The 16,342-nt window shown below is 38.9% G+C and overlaps 1 protein-coding gene across 14 annotated transcripts in view; it reads right to left on the reverse strand.

The window, feature by feature from the left end:
• Nucleotides 1-1,811: 1,811 nt before the first annotated feature.
• Nucleotides 1,812-16,342, reverse strand: part of PCM1 (pericentriolar material 1) — a 77,500-nt gene continuing 62,969 nt past the window's right edge. For all 14 annotated transcript variants that reach the window (XM_036894164.2, XM_036894160.2, XM_036894162.2 and 11 more), the window contains 10 exons: nt 14,017-14,151; nt 11,828-12,025; nt 10,209-10,271; nt 9,842-9,977; nt 9,388-9,548; nt 7,081-7,159; nt 6,316-6,566; nt 4,902-4,994; nt 4,697-4,814; nt 1,812-3,646 (listed from right to left, as the gene is read on the reverse strand). In XM_036894164.2, the coding sequence (XP_036750059.2) occupies nt 3,621-3,646; nt 4,697-4,814; nt 4,902-4,994; nt 6,316-6,566; nt 7,081-7,159; nt 9,388-9,548; nt 9,842-9,977; nt 10,209-10,271; nt 11,828-12,025; nt 14,017-14,151 (1,260 nt within the window). In that variant the 3' untranslated portion in view covers nt 1,812-3,620. The remainder of the gene's footprint in view (nt 3,647-4,696; nt 4,815-4,901; nt 4,995-6,315; nt 6,567-7,080; nt 7,160-9,387; nt 9,549-9,841; nt 9,978-10,208; nt 10,272-11,827; nt 12,026-14,016; nt 14,152-16,342) is intronic.

Consider the following 16,342-nt stretch of genomic DNA (forward strand, 5'->3'; position numbering starts at 1 on the left):
ACTTTAAGTTGAAACTAGTGTTCGTTTGCCATTCTGAATATCTCCCAAGAATTTTGCTAAATCTACTCTGGCTGTACATTAGAAATAGAACTTCAAAGCCTGGATGACAAAACATCTGTTCACAACATGGTTTACTGAATATTTTCTGATGGAGGTGGACATTAAGACTGACGCTTTCATGCCTGTGACAGTGACATCCATTCTGCAGCCCAGGGATCAAGGAGTCATTCTGACGTTGAAGTTCATCTTTTTCATTAAAAGATACATTTTGTATGGGTATCATCCACAGATAGTGATAGAAAACCTTCTGGAAAGGATTCACCATTCCTGATGCTGTTAAGAACATTTGTGATTCTTAAGAGGTCATAATAGGTTCAAGACTTCCGCGGAGGAAGTCACCGCAGACGTGGTGGAAACAGCAAGAGAACTAGAACTAAAGTGGGGCCTGACGATGTGACTGAACTGCTGCATCTCCTGAGAAAACTAACAGACGAGGACTTGCTTTTCACTCACAAGCAAAAGCAGCAGTTTCCAGAGATGGAGCCTCCTCCTGGTGAAGATACTGTGAAAGTTGTTGAAATAACAAAGGATTTAGAACATTACAGAAACTTAGTTGATAAAGCAGCACCGCACGCAGGGTTTGAGAGGCTTGACTCCAACCTGTAAAGTTCTGTAGGTAAAATGCTATCAAACAAGCATTTTGCTACAGAGAAATCATCTGTGAAAAGAGGTCAATTGAGGCAGCAAACTTCATTGTTGTCTTATTTTAAGGACTTGCCACAGGCACCCCAGCCTTCAGCAGCCACCAACATGGAGCCAGAGAACAAGCCCCCACCAGTGAAAGATGATGACTCGCTGAAAGCAGAGATGATGGTTAGCATATTTTAGAATAAAAATGATAAATTAAGGTATGTACCTTGGTCTTTTGGGCATAATGCTGTCGCACACTTAATAGACTACATTATGGTGTAAACATAACTTTTATATGCACTGGGAAACCAAAAAATTAATTTGTCTCGCTTTACTGTCATTGTCCGGAACCACACCACAGCCTCTCTGAGCTGTGTCTGTATTGCTTTCGCACCATCATAAAGTCGAAAAATCGTTATGATGGTTCAACTAAAGTTGGGGACTGTTTATTAAAGATGTAAGAGAAAACAGAACTGTCGTAGCCAGAAGTTATGTTGTGATTCAGAGCAACATTTCAGCCAGCAACTTGCTGAAAGATACTCGTTATAGGTATTTCTGAGTCTGGGCATATGAAATTAACTGGTAAGACAATTAAAACTCTTTTCATATGTGAATCAGTTATTTACAGGCATAGGAGTTTCCCTCTGTTGCCTAATGGAAAATGAGCCAACTACGGACACACCAGTGAATATGAGGAAGAAACCAGACATGTCAAGACAGCAAAGGTAAAAGCAAGTAACAGAGTTGTATGGCAAGAACAAGAAATACTGGCTCTTCCAGGTAAGGTGGCCATATTTGTACAGTGAAATCCAGAGCCAGTTTTTTGAGAGATGAAGATAGAAGTTGTTTATATTCAAGTCTGTAGTAAGAACCATACCAGTCTAGTTCTGAGTAAATACGAGAAATGTTCCCTACGTAGTATATAAAAGATACAACTAAGAAATAATAGAACATAGCTGCACTGTAAGAAAAATGGTCTTGAGTTTAATCTCTGGCTCATCTGTATGTTATTTTTTTCACCTTTGATTTCTTATTTACTTATAAAGTTGTCAGGTCACAATTCTGGAATGAATTCTAAAGCATAAATGAGTATGTCAGTTCAAATGAAGATGCAATTCAGGTTGTATGGAGATTATACTTTTATTAATGGTGAAAAAGCATTTACCCAAAGTGAATGTTACAAAATACAAAGAGTAGCGGCACAGTGTGCTGAGCCCGCTGTTTGAGGCATTATCCCAACCTGCACACGGTGCCCTCTCATTTTTTACCTTTTCCCCCCTCTTTTACTTCCAACCAAATTTTTAACTTAAAAATTAAGACAAACGGGAACATTTAATGCCTAATCCTTGAGCAACAGTTACTAGGGAAAACATGTTAAACAAGTTACCTGCTCTCAAGTGTATTTTAAAACTAAACTACTAAAATAGAAAACAGACTAGGTTATAGCAGCTATAACACAAATCATGTAAGTTTGATAAGGTTCTTGGGTACTACATTAATAACTAAGATGAAAATACAATTCTTCCACTGTGTCAATCATAAAATGCATGCAGAGAGAGAGAAACAACTGTACGATACAAAGCTTGGCTTGAATACCCAAATGCAATTTTCCCCTCTTCCTGTTCAGAGCCTAGGAAAGAAATACAGAACTTGAGTATACATGTAACTTATTGTTCCAGCTTCCCTGAAGCCAGACCAATTGGATCAGAATTCCTGATTCTGGAATAACTTTCTGAATAGGTTTTATTAAAGTTGGGGAGATAAGTAGCAAGACAATAAATGTCCTCACAGGGAAATCCTTGTTTAATATTCCCCGATTAGACAACATAGTTTTCCACTGAAGTGTCAGCCACGGAACAATTTTAAAAGGAATGCCAACCAAATTCTTTCCTTATGGGGTATTTTAGTCATTTGTTAAATTGAGAAGACTGCTTGGGACTAATTCTTCACACTTAAGGAAAAAACTGTAAAATAGACTTGTTAATGGGCTCTGTGAAGCCTTACCTGGGCATATGGCAAGTTTGTGATTTAAAGGTAATTGACCTTTTAAAAACTGATTTGCTAGTGATTAAGAAATCACATAGACTTTCCTTACTTCATCTCTGAATCTGCTGCTCTCTCACTACATGCAGAAGCAACGGCTACACTCAGGCCTAAACTACGACCTCAAAGGGCAAGTTTGTCGGAAGGCAAGGTGAACCTTAATGTTCTGACACGGGTAACTTAATCCTATTAATCCCTACTTGAAAGGGTTTTACTTTACCTTCCATGTTATTTGTGCAGAAATATTCCCTAATTATATAAAAAAATTTTTTTTTAATTTTTAGACAGCATATATAGGAACTGAATTCTGGAAACATGTAATAGATGATTATATACATTCTAAGGATGTGTTCTAAATTTAAGAAGTTAGTCTCCAATTTGAACAGAGTATTAATATATCTTCCATAGTAACTTTCCAGATGTCCTGAATGTCTTCATAACCTGTCCTGTTCTTGCACAGGATAAAAGAATGTCAGACCCAGTAGCAGGGACAGTGGCATTACTTGGATTTACTATAAATAGTGCATTTCTCCAACTCTTGACCGTTAGTCTTCTCTGAACAGCTTAATTGTGCAGAATAGTGACATGCTGTATAAAATACAAGCGTAACTTCCAAAAAAGGAACTTTACAGGTAAGCCCAAACTTTTATTTAAAACTACGTTTTAAATTTAATGTTATCAAACATCACATGGGAAAATAATTAAGAAAAAACCACCCTGTCCAGAATTCAGTTTCTGGCGTTTTAAACTGCCACAGGCAGAAACCACACTTAGCAAGAATGCAGTGTCAAACTAATTTACATTTTATAAAGATTGAAACGATGTTTATTTAGTGCCATTTTCATATGCATTGACTCTGTAAAGAGAGGTGAGTCTCTGACGATGTCTTACATACTTTGGGTTCCCACTGTCTCTGAAAATGAGAACAACAATTACTGCCTCAATTACTGAATTAAGACATTACTTACTAGAACTTAATATTCTCTTCCATTAAAATGTTTACTTTTACTATAGAGTTACATTACAAAGGAAATATTTAGTTGGCTATAGTAATTCCCTAAGAACACACAGGAAGAGTTTTAAAAAGAACAGAGCTATGGAAGTGACTAAATCCAGACCAACAAAAGAGGAGGGGCTGGGAGAGACGGGGGACGGACCTGCCCGCAGTCCCCAGGGTGCTGGAAGCAGCAGGCACGGGGAGGGACGTGGGGACCGGCGGAGACGCAAACGGGCAGGACTGGGCTGAAGATGGCATCCAGGCGTCCTTACTAAACCCGTAAGGAAGGAAATCTGGGACTCACTTTGCTCTGTAATGAGCCACATTCATATAGAATCCTCTTCAGAAAAAGTGTAGAAGATGTAATATAGTTTACTAAATAAAACAAAGAGTGTCTTTACTTTAAAAACCTTTCTAAGGTTAAGGACAAAAGGAACCTGCACAAAACAGGCAGGAGGAAAAGGGGGGTGGGTGGCTGCTGGGTGATGACCAAGGCTGATGGAACCAGAAAATGTATGTATTTAAAGTAACAATGGTGACAAACAGAAAAATCAAAATAATATGAACACTGAAAGAAGGACAGGTAGGTCTAAATACTCACTTTCATAGGGGAGTTGAGATAGTATCTGAATTTCTTAAATTAAGAAAAATAATATTATTTAGCGATATAGCAGGTCTCTTCCAAAAGAACTAAGAACCAATAATTTTAAGAGGGACTTTTGCCAATTATCATTAACTCTTTTGTACCATGTGCATATATTACTTTGCCAAAATTGAAGATTTTAAAAGTAGAAAAAATGATCTACCATTTTCTCAATTAGGCAGCTAAACCACAATTTTTACAAAATCAGGCTTCTTTTCCAATACTTGGCTTAAATCTCCCATGTACTAGTAGTGCATTTTGAAAAACAAAACAAAATGATAGCATCAGCATTTAGTGATATGGTTACAATGGGTAACTCCTACCAGGTTCCTTGAGCGTCTGAGAATTCCCAGCTAATTCTTCAGTCTGCATTTCACATAGTATTTCATCAGATAAATGGTTCTTCTGTTGTTCTTCTACCATTTTCTTCCTTAGGTCTGCCTTTGGAATGAAGATAAAACATACAAAATCAGTCATCCTAACAATATTTGTTATATAAAGACGAGTTTAATTAGAGAGAGCCAATACCTCTGAATATATTGTCAATTTAAGTGGTAAATCTTCAACTTTCACAAAGTCGTCTTCATCGGATTTTTGACTTATGTTACCAGATTCTGCTTCCTGTAAGATAAGTTGCATTTCATGAAGGCAAGCCAGTGTCTCTGGATCTAAACCAAAGGCATCCCTGCCGAGAGAAAATGGACTCTGATGTCCAAGTACACGTCCGCTATCTGCTCCCCGCTCTGGAGGCCCCACTAACGAGATGAGGTAGGATTTGGCAGCTCGTTTCTGTGGTCACTTCACAGTGTTTTCCTGAAACTTGAATGCTCTCTCCCGGCTCTCCTGTCCGATTTTTAATAGTAGTAGTAGTCTACCATTTAGCTAAGTTAGCTAAGTAGAAACCTTAGGGTTTTGTCTTTCAACATTTCCAACCCATTTCCTGCTCTCATTCACCTGTTACTTTGTATTTATGTGACACTGGAGCCTAACAAAATTCCTGAACAACGTATTTTATGCAGTCATCAGGTTCATTCCAAACCCTGACTTTTACCATTTCACTTTCTTGAGCAAAAACCTTCAGTTACAGCCCTGGCCACACTTTGATATCAGCACCCTCCATAACCTGCCTCAGAATTAATTTCAACTGCATGCCTCTTATAGCAACTCTATATATTCATCCAATGATAATAAAACAGGTCACTCTCAAAATTTTTAATGCATAATTAATTTTACTGCTGATGAAGCATATTATGTTACAGTCTAATATCCTCCTATTGTAAGCCCCCTTTTTGATAAATTACGAAATCACAATGATATCTTTAGGAAAAAAATTTAAGAAATCTGTGAAAGACATTCCTTAAACTTAAAAGTACTGTCAAAAATCCCTTCATTTTTGCTGACAAGTACATAAAACCTGTACCACCCAAGGAGCCCAAAACTAGCCTACCTGCTATAAAATGAAATTGAAACAAGCACCTAGAGTAAAACTTGGCTAATTATATCTTAAGTGCAGATTTGCTACCATGCATGTCACTGCAAAGAAAGAAGGTACTGCTGCCAAGTGGTAAACATTCCAGTGTATCAGAGATTTACGAAATGTTATGAACAGCTACAAGGCAAGCGTGGGTACTGAGAGGCGACTGACGGTGCACATGGCGTTACCCCCTTAGAGCGGAACTTGAACCGAGATTGCCACCTAAAAGCCATCTCTGGTTCTCAAAATCATAAAAAGTAGAATTAGTACTCTAATACTACTGCTTTTAAGTTTTGAGATAGTCATCTTATTTTAAACTTGAACAGAATGATGATAGTGAACTAACAAGTTTGATTAAGAAAAATTTTCTGACAGTTTCTAAACCAAAACACAAAGCAGAGTTATGTTTTTATGTTGAAAATATTAACCTGAAATAAAATACAGAAATGAAACATAAATGATACATACATAGTCATTCACTAACACTGGAGATTCAGTATCAGGACTTCCAGCCAGAGAACTTTCAGGAGTTTCCTGAGCAGATTTAACTTCTTTGACTCTAGGCACCAAGGTTTCACTTTCAGTTAAAGGCAAAGGATTAGGCTGTTTAGATGAATCAATGGCAGTAACAGGGTCCTTTTGAACAGCGTTGTTTAAAGGCTGCTCATTTTCCAAGATATTAAGGTAACAGGGTTTCACAGGAGTGCCATCTTGCTCATCTGTCATCAAAACAAAGTCTGGACATTAGTGTAATGTCACACTTGCTAAGTTTTACTGTTATACCAGATGAGGACAGTATGTATGAAAGAAAGTAATAAGGCATTTAAGACCCAAAAGAAAAGGTGAATACAAATTTTCCTTATCAATGGTTCCTAAAGTTACTTGATCAGATTAATCTGGGAATGTTTTAAAAATTAGATCCTTGAAATCCACCCAATTTCTCAGGAAGTAGGATTTTCAAGAATATGGTCCAGGAGTGAATATTTTCAAAAATCCCCCATATTTGCTTCTCAGGATTTCTTCCTTGCAGAATTTTGTGTTTAAATATTTGTCAACTTTTCTTTAACAGTTGTTTGCAGAAGCAAAGCCCTCATGTTTTCTACAAAGGATTTAAAGAAAAAAGACATTGGGTCCAAAATACCTTCAAACTTACATTAGTTAAGATTTTAGTTTTTAAGCACATAAAGGGCACTTTAGGTAACCTTAAAATTGAACACTTATTTCAATGTTTACCTTTACCAGTAGTGGGTTCTTGTTCTGACGATGGGACAGTTTTGCTTTCTGCTAATTTTTCTAGGTCCTGTTGTAGAACCTGGAAGGAAAACATGATTACCATACAGGAGCTGGCTACTCCTGCGCAGTTTTTGACCAATCTGAGACCTTCACACAAGATAACTTAAAAATATCTTCTAAAAGTGCTTCAAGAAGGAGGCTGCGGTTACTTCAAGATGGCTAAGTAAAAAGGTTTTCTTAACCTCAAAATAATAGAGAACTGGAATATTACAGATTTCACTATTTTTCATTTCTCAGACCAGACTTTATCTGAAATGAAAATAAAAGACACCTGTTTCTATGAAGAAGTTAAGTGAACAGAAGAACAAACGGGGATGGAAGAAGATACACAAAGCTCAGTTTCTTCAGCAGGAGGAGAGAAAACCTGGGACTCACCTCGTAACTGGCAGTACCAGGTCCCGGGAGGAAGGAATGTAACAGTGGTCTGGGAGTTGGTGATGAAAACGTGCTGATTGGGCAGCTGACTGTTTTAAGAAAAATCTGCACACCCTGTTTCCTTTACCCAACTTCAGCAAATGGGGAATTACGTTTTTGAGAAACTGAACTAGTAAGCCTCAGCCTGGGAGCTGCCAGGGGAGGAGTGCAGAAGACAGATGAGGACAGAGGAAGCATCCTACTGAAAACAGAAAGGACCATGCAAGTTACCCGACACCCACCTCTAATTCCAAAACACCAGGAGCCACTGAGGTCTACCTCCTTCCAGACGGGAACTGACTGCAGGACTTTCTTTGGAGAAACCAAACCACCCCAGGAAGAGTTTCTACCAAAAAGCTGTCTACCCAGTGCCCTACAGTGAAGCCCAAAAGGAACCCAGCCAGCTTTTTAGTTACCATTCTTCACTAGAGACTTTGAAGGTAGGGGTGGGCAGACAGCTGAAGCAAGCCCCGAGTGGGGGAGAGAACATACGGCTCCCTTGAAGTAACAGGGTGCTACGATGACATACAATTTGGGGAAGAGGGGGGAGGAAGCATTTAGAAATTAGTAAAAATTTCAAAAAAGATTAAGGTCAAAGAAACCTGCCAGGAAGTAAAACAGAAAGAGCAATGGAAGAGTAAGAGTGGAGAAAATTAGATCAGCTAATGAGGGCTAATCATGTCTGGTAATACTAATTCTAGAAGGACAGGGAAGAGAAAATGCTGAGGTTAGGAACCAAATTTACCAAACTGGGGGACATGATATTAAAAAGATCCAGTGAGTACGCTGTAGAGTCAGTGAAAAAAGAACCACAATGATACGTATCGCTGTAAAATTTCAAATTTCAAATTCCCAAGGGGAAAAAGCTGCTAGAAGGGGAAAGAGAAGACATTTACAAAGAAATCAGAACTAAGAAAGGCACTGACTTCTCAACAACAGTGCAAACTGGAAGACCAGCGGTGCTCTTAAACCAAAGCTCAGGCAGGTGCTTGTTATGCACTCCACCAAAAAAATAAGGTAATAAACCAAAAAAAAAAAAGACAAAATTGGATTCCAGAGAGATCTAATACAGAATGACAGGGGACTCCCAGGCTGGCAGCTGTTCGTATTCAGCAGGTCCGACCGGGAGCCACCCCCAGAATGGGGCAGGAAGGGGCAGGGTGCTGGGAAGGCCAACATGGGCAAACTGGTCCTTGCAGAAAAGTGTCCTGAGAGGTTTACACAGCCATGGGCAAGCACAACTCACATTTGGGTGTGTGTTCAAAGAAAATTAATAAAAATTGAAGTAATTATTTCAGATGAAAAAGTGTACACGACTAGCAATAAACAATATTTCCTTAGTTCAATAGTCAATATTTATTTATAAAGCTAAGTTAAATCTAAATATTTGGTTAAATGTAGATTTAACCAAAACACAATTAAATGAGTCATAAATGACCTAAAAAATCTTCACCTGCCATTACAGGAAGTCAGAATATCTAATACATAAATTAATAAAGAAATAAATACACACATGCATATTAGTCAGAAATAGAGGTAAACAGAAGAAATCATACAAAGTGGAGGTGGGAAAGGGTATACTATTTCCATGTATTAGGAAAAATGTAAATTAAAAAGCCAGATCTTTCAAAGTGTTCCCATGGTTTTTAGCATTTGTTACCAAAAACAAACAAAAAAAACTATTAAAATGCTTTAAGGTTTCAGATTTCAGTAGGCTGCTAAAGAGGTATGTGTTCATGAAAATGAGGAGGAGGAAGCTATAAAACTGACATCTTTAAAAGGATCTGGTTTCAGTAAGACTGCTGGACGATGTGCTGGCCTGCACCGGCGTACCTGAGTGTCGAGCTCGTTTTCTTCTGTAGCGTCAGTGTTAGCCTGAAGGGACGTCTGGACATCTACAGGTCCCTCTTCAAATTCTTCTATTTCTTCATCTTCATTCTCATCTTCTCCACTTCCATAATTAGTCAAAGCCTGAGTTTCAGCTTTGGACAAATCTAGGATTAATACACATTTTTTAGCACATTTTCAGCACAACCATAATAGAGGCTACCACTTACGGCATTCTTGCATCATGTAAGTGCTTTACGTGGTATACCTTAGATCGTCAGAACACTAAATCCAGAAAACTGGTGCAGAAAGAAGATAATCTAGCCAGAGTCACAATGGTATTCAAACTCAGGGCCGTGCACCACCTGATTCTACACTGATTACAGTCTTACCAGGCTGTATCAGTAAGTGACCTCTAAAGAACTAATGGGTAAAAACAGTACAGAGCCTTCAGACTTACTAATAGACACTGGACCTTCTTCACTTTCTTCATCATCTTCTTGATCAGAAACATCAGATCTCACATTTTTGGGACCAGCACTGTTGTATGTATCACATGTTTGCATCTGCTTAACTGTTTCAGTCTCATCCTTGTCCTAACCATGAATAAATTTGAGTAATTAATTCCCTTGAAGTAGATTTTTTTAAAGGTACATATAAAGTACATGATAAAAATGTCATTAATACAATGAATCATTATTGACATGTTTTTAAAAGGTTTGTCAGAGAAAGACTTGATTTACTTTACTCTCAAACATGAAGGTAAAAACTTAAAATTTACTCGTTCCAAAAGCTTCATTCTTAAGCACAAATTAATTAGCACATACTTTGTCTTCATCATCAACTTCTCCAGCAGGTGAACCATGATCTTCTTCAAGAATCCACTTGGCCTATAAGCCAATCAATTAAGCAGAATTTAGGTATAACCTTTCAGCATTACACTCAGGAACACAGTAAGCTTTAACAAATGGAGCTTTAATTATCTGCTGCATTTTTTTCACCCCATCATTCAGAGTAAATGCTTGCTTAGTAAATTCAATTTCTATTTAAATCTTTAAATTAACAAAACAAAATCCAACACTGCCTAACTGACATCTTCAAATATATAGGAAGGATCTCACTGAGCCCCAAATAACAATCTTGATTCCCTACCTTCCAAAACCCCATCTTCCTTCCTCCAGTTTTCCCAGTCTCAGCAAACTGCCTCTCATGCACCTAAACGCAAAAGTCAGAAAACTAGGAGCCAGCCCGTGCTCTGCTTTTACCACATACTTCTAAACATGAGTGTGCCAGCCAGCACCAATAATCAGAACGGGGCAGCTGCACGTCAAAGCTAAGATGCCATTTCCGACCTGGACTACTGCCAACGGCCTTACAACTGGTTCCCTGCTTGTCTCTACTGCCCTGCAATTCCTGCTCACTACCTTTTAAGTTGTACACGAGATGTCACTCCTTTATTTCAAACTCGCGCCTGGGTTTCCATCATGCTTTGAATCAAAAATAGGGTCCTTATCACAGTTCTTATGCCCCATAGCTTGGCCTTACTCCCCCACTGACCCCATCCCCTCTACCCTCCCTTCACCTAAAGTGTCCCTGGCTCCCTGGCCTCTGTTCTCTGAACTGCTTGACCCTGCCCTGAAGTCACCACACTCAGGTCTTCCCTGCCTGACAGGCTCTGCCCTCCCATCTGCATTATGACCTCTCACGCTTGCCCATACTTCACCCCCTCAGAGTACGTGCAACTGCCTAACTAAAACAGCTCTTCCTGTCATTTAATACGGTATTATCCCATTTTGTTTTCAAGCTCTTAGCAGAGGCTGAAATGATCTGAAACTTAAATTTATGTCTAGAATTAAAACACGAAAAGTATAAAATAGGCAGCTTGACTATCACCTACTTTGTATTTCAGGAACAAGGGTCATCTCTCTTGTTTTGGTTCTGGAACTACTGTCCCAGAAGGGTACAGGGCTTGGGAAGAAGCCTCCACGTATGCCTCAAGTTGAGGGGAAAAAAGACCTCATCCAATTTCAATGTGATCAAGATTAATTTAACAGAGTATGAGAAACTACAGGGATGTGCTGCCGAAGTCCCAGCTGGCAACCAAGCATGCGTGTTGGCTGGGGGATGAATATTCCTGGGAGGTCTATGGGGCTGGCAGTAGCCATGGCCGACTGTCTGGTCCTCCTCTCTCCTCTGGAAACCTAAATAAGTGGCAGTAATGTGAGTGGGATATTCATCAATTCCTACCTGCATTCCTGATCTTGAGCCACTGCCGTTACTTACTCCTGAGATTCAGTGTGTAGCTAGCCCATGTACTGATTATAATCTGATTAACTGATACTAAAAAAACCACTTTGGCTGAGGTCAGGTATGATTCTGGTTATTATAATGATCGAGAACCAGATTTACATGCTAATTATTAACAATCAAAGTGAATGTCACTTACCTCTTTGGCATAAGACTGTATCACTCCAGCTGCTGCTATTTTTCTTTTGCATCTCTGTTTCACAGCTATGCTGTTATTATCCAAATCTTGCATGAGCTTAAAGAAAGCCAGCTCATTAAACAACACTTCAGATATCTCTACCAGAAGGTCTTCTCCACAGTCTTTCAGTTTTCTGCCAGCAAATTTTGCAAGTGAATCCTATTCAAAGATAAGCAAATAACTAAGGTTATAGAAAAACTCAACTGTGCATAAAGCAGTACAGATGATTAAATTGTAATACTCACCTAAGGAAGAACAATCTCTTACTACCTTTTAGTACTGAAAAACTTAAAATGAATGGGTAAGATTACTAAGAAAAAATAGGTTGATATACTAAATAGGAATCCTGCTAGTCCTGCTTAGAGTACACAAACAAGAACAGAACAAGGTCAGCCACAGATTCAGGCCCCTGCTCAGTGTAAGTGCTGGCCAGCAATGAGTAAGGCACAGGCTCCTGGCGTGTCAAGCGTTCCCACTCAGCAGGGGGGTGCGTCGTTCTGTGTGGACAAGTCAGAGGGGCAGGAGAGAGGGAAATACAGTGGTCTGCATCTCAACGGGGCAGTCAGAGTACTTTTCAAGTTTCCCCCTTTATATAAGTCAGCCAGGCATTCTAATTTAAACTTTTTCTTCAGAAACAGGTTAAAAGTAAACTTTAGTCTTACTCAAGTTGAAATACAGCATCATCAAATTAACAACTCACTATACAGATTTTTTATAAAACTTTTTCTTCCTAAAAATATGGACTATGCTGTTTAGAAAACAGGCAAACAATCATGATATTCAGTGTCTTCTCTTTCCCCAAACCACTTTATCTAGCACAATCATGGAAGAAGTACAAATGCTGGATGCCTTGTGGAAAATTCACTAAACTGGTTTTATAAGAGAAGTAGAAGGTAGTAATTTAAGCTCTAACTCAAGAAAAATTTTCATTACTCTGTGCAAGATTTAATGTAAACTAACTCATTCTTCATGTAGGTCCCCTTGAGAATAAAATCAGCAATTGGGTAAAGAAAAGCATCAGATTTTCTTAGGGTTAGAAAAAAAATCTCATTTCCAAATTAGTACTTTGGAATCTGCCCACATAATACTAACAGAAACCAAGGAAAGACTGTATGGATCTTGATAAGGCAAAAATATATTACAAACAACTTCTCCTTCAGCCTGATTCTAAAATGGAGTTATTTCTTCCTATAGGAATAAGTTACATAAATTTATAAAATATACTTATCAAAAATTAGCATTTTTAAACACTGCATAACACCACAGATAATTTTATGTTCTTTATAAATTGTTAGTACAATTAGACTAAATAGAGCCAGGACCATTTGGAACCTATTACTGGGTTTACACTTGTCTTAACAACAAAATAAAGGAAAATTATAGTGATGGAAATTTGCATCAAGCCTAGGGTTTTAAATATGTTAATAGACAAAGTGATAGTATGAATTTAAACATAGGAATAGGAAGCACTGAACAGTTTTACAGGAAAATTTGTAAAAACTATTTTCTAGTTTGTAGTAACCTATTTCCATGAGGAAACATCCAGGTGAGTTTAACTGTGAAGTATTTCCTCAGTGGAGTAAGTTATCCTCACCCACCTACCCTAGGGCCTCTCAACCTTAATGCTATTACCAGTCCCCAAGGGGCCAGGGTCAGCCCCTCCCTGCCTGCTGTGACAAAACAAATTCCTGCAGACATTTCTGAACAGCTCCTGGAAAGGCAAAATCACCCCCAGCTGAGGATCACAACTCTAACATAATTTAAAGTTACTGTTACAGTCTGAGAAGTCTCTACAATACCTGGTTTTTGGCTTCTAAAATATCCCAGACTGGAAAAAAATTATTTTAGAAAATATCAAAATACTTTCAGTATTTCAAACTTAAAGTGTTCTTATTGGGTAGGAGAAAAATCAAAATTTTATTACAGTTGGGACAGGCCTTAGCGATGACCAAGTTAAATGAAGACACAGGCTCTAACACAATTTTTTTTTTTAAACCACATTATGGAATAACCTAGAAAGTACTAAAATGTCATCTGAAATGGATATCTACTTGAATTAACTGTGTAATGTCAGAAAATAGCCAAAAAGAGAAAGAAAAATTCTAACCTGAGGGTCTATACTGCTAAGTCATAGAAGTATAAACTCTTACCTGTAATATACTTCCAAGTTGTTTATGAAAGAACTTCACAAACTCTTTGCTCTCATCATTTTGCTGGGTAAGGGTCAAAACCATGCGTCTTACCGAAGTTAGAAGTTGAGAAGAACACACTTCATCCATGTGCTCCTGAGAAAAATCCTAGATGGTTAGGATATAAACTTACTTAATTACAAAAAAAGCATTAACTCACCTGAGATTTTAATTATTTTGCATAGATGCTTCTTAACTTTTAGACATAGATATGGAAAAACTTGTTCCTAAGAAGAGCCAAGCTCCCCCTGTACACACATTAAAAGGTGTGTAAATTTTGACCCACCAGAGCAGATGAAAGCCAGTAAAAGAAACTGGCTGATTCAGTGCGTTTCATCACTTCCTTTCTGTGCAGCGGGGAGAGGTCATGCCAGTTGCCACACTGCCCGTCTTCCTATCCGCACTGCAGGCATCGCAACTGCTCTTACAACCATACTTCCCTCCTCCCCACCCCCTCTACACCATCTTCTAGCTCAGGCCGCCTCAGCCTTGGCACTTTTGACATTCTGTGCAACGGGAGGACGTTTCAGCAGCCCTCTGGCCTCTACCTGCTGGATCCAAGCAGCAACGCCACCCTCTCAAATCCTCACAACTAAAAATGTATCTAGACATTACAACATGTTTTTCTGTCAACATCACCACCCCCAACTGAGAACCACTATCCTAACTTAACAAGCCACTTTGGCCAAATAGTCCTTCAGAAGCACGTACAAGCTACATAAGAATCCAAATCAAGATTAACTATCAAGTGAGTCCATAAAACATACCAAGGAACCTCAAGGTTCTAATCCCTCTTCTGCCACTAACCTCATTTGGGCAAGTCCTCTAACCTTTGCTTGGGTAAGTTTGTTTTTGTTTTTCCTACACAAATGTGTAAAATGAGGTGGTCACACTAGATGATTTCTAAGGTCCATAAATCTAAGGATTTAAGCTCATTAAAAAAAAATTCATGTGTCAAGGCAGACAACTGAAAATAGTCGCTCGTCTTCAAAGGACTGGCTCCCAGTGAAGAGTCTGCTCCAGGTTCAAGCAGGCCCTGCGCCACGCGCTGTCAGCAGGTGGTACGTGCTGGCCACAGGGACGGTTTTCTACTCGTCCGGTGCATAGGGGCCGGCTCTCGGCGACGCTCATGCTCGCTGAGTGGTGTCCTGAAGGGCACACCAGAGGCAACGCCAAATTACCTCTTAAGAAGAGATACTCGAGCCAGACAGAAAAGAGCCGAAGTATTCCGTGTGTTTGATAGTGACAACTTGCACAAGGGGCGGACACGTGCAGCAGCAACGGCAAGCGACGGCGGGCACAGGGCACGCCGAGGCGGCGGAGGGGGTGCTGGACGGGGTGCGGTGGGAGGCGGGGGCAGGAGGCGCACCGGGCCCGGGGGCGAGGCCCCCCGAAGGCAGCAGCTTGCTCAGCACGCATTCGCCGCGCGCCCACTAGGACAGGCGGTCTCGGCAAAAGCGAAGGATGTGAATTAAGGTTATGCCGTTGGAGAGAAGGAAGTAAAACCGACTGCTCTGACGGGGAAGGTCAATTCTGGACTCACTGGCGAAAGGGGATAAGGGAGTCAACAAGTCTAACTTAGGTGGGTGCGATGCTGACGCTAACAAAGACGTGCCACAATACACCAAGACAGTTAACATTTGAAGTGAAATGAGACATGATAAAATAGTTAGAATCAGATCATTAGTTCTACTCATTTTCTTGGCCTCAAGCAGCTTTCTGAAATGCTAAATTTAGTAAGGGAATCCTTACGAAAATGTGTCACTTAAATCAGACACAAAATAGTGAAAGCAATAAAATTTCCTAAAGATGCATTCCCTAAGCATAAAACTAGATCATTTACCTTTCTTAACCCTTAGAAAACAATTTTAAATATTAAATGTCACTATCAATATACCTAATTTAACCATCAGGACATGTTTAAAATTATTTATTGCATTATTCACAACAAAAAATGTGTAAGAAAAATGGCAACATTTATCTGTGCTTAAAAATGACAGTAAGCAAAAACTTAATAGATTAAGTCAATTCAATTGAGGGAATGGTCCAAATTCTTAAATAAACACCTATCTACCTAAAAAACAATACATGCATAGTTTTATAATTTATAGGAACATGTATTTTGGTGGGAAGTGAGTATATATTTAATAAATAAAAATAAGTAATTTATTAATAAACAATAAATTAAATACATATTTAATAAATAATAAAGTTTACAGAATGATTGGTGAAACTGATGTGTTTGTCTTATCTCCTCAAATTCCCTTTATCCAGTTTCTGAAGCCCT

The sequence above is a fragment of the Manis pentadactyla genome, chromosome 7 (genome assembly GCF_030020395.1).
Source record: "Manis pentadactyla isolate mManPen7 chromosome 7, mManPen7.hap1, whole genome shotgun sequence".
Lineage (NCBI taxonomy): Eukaryota > Metazoa > Chordata > Mammalia > Pholidota > Manidae > Manis > Manis pentadactyla.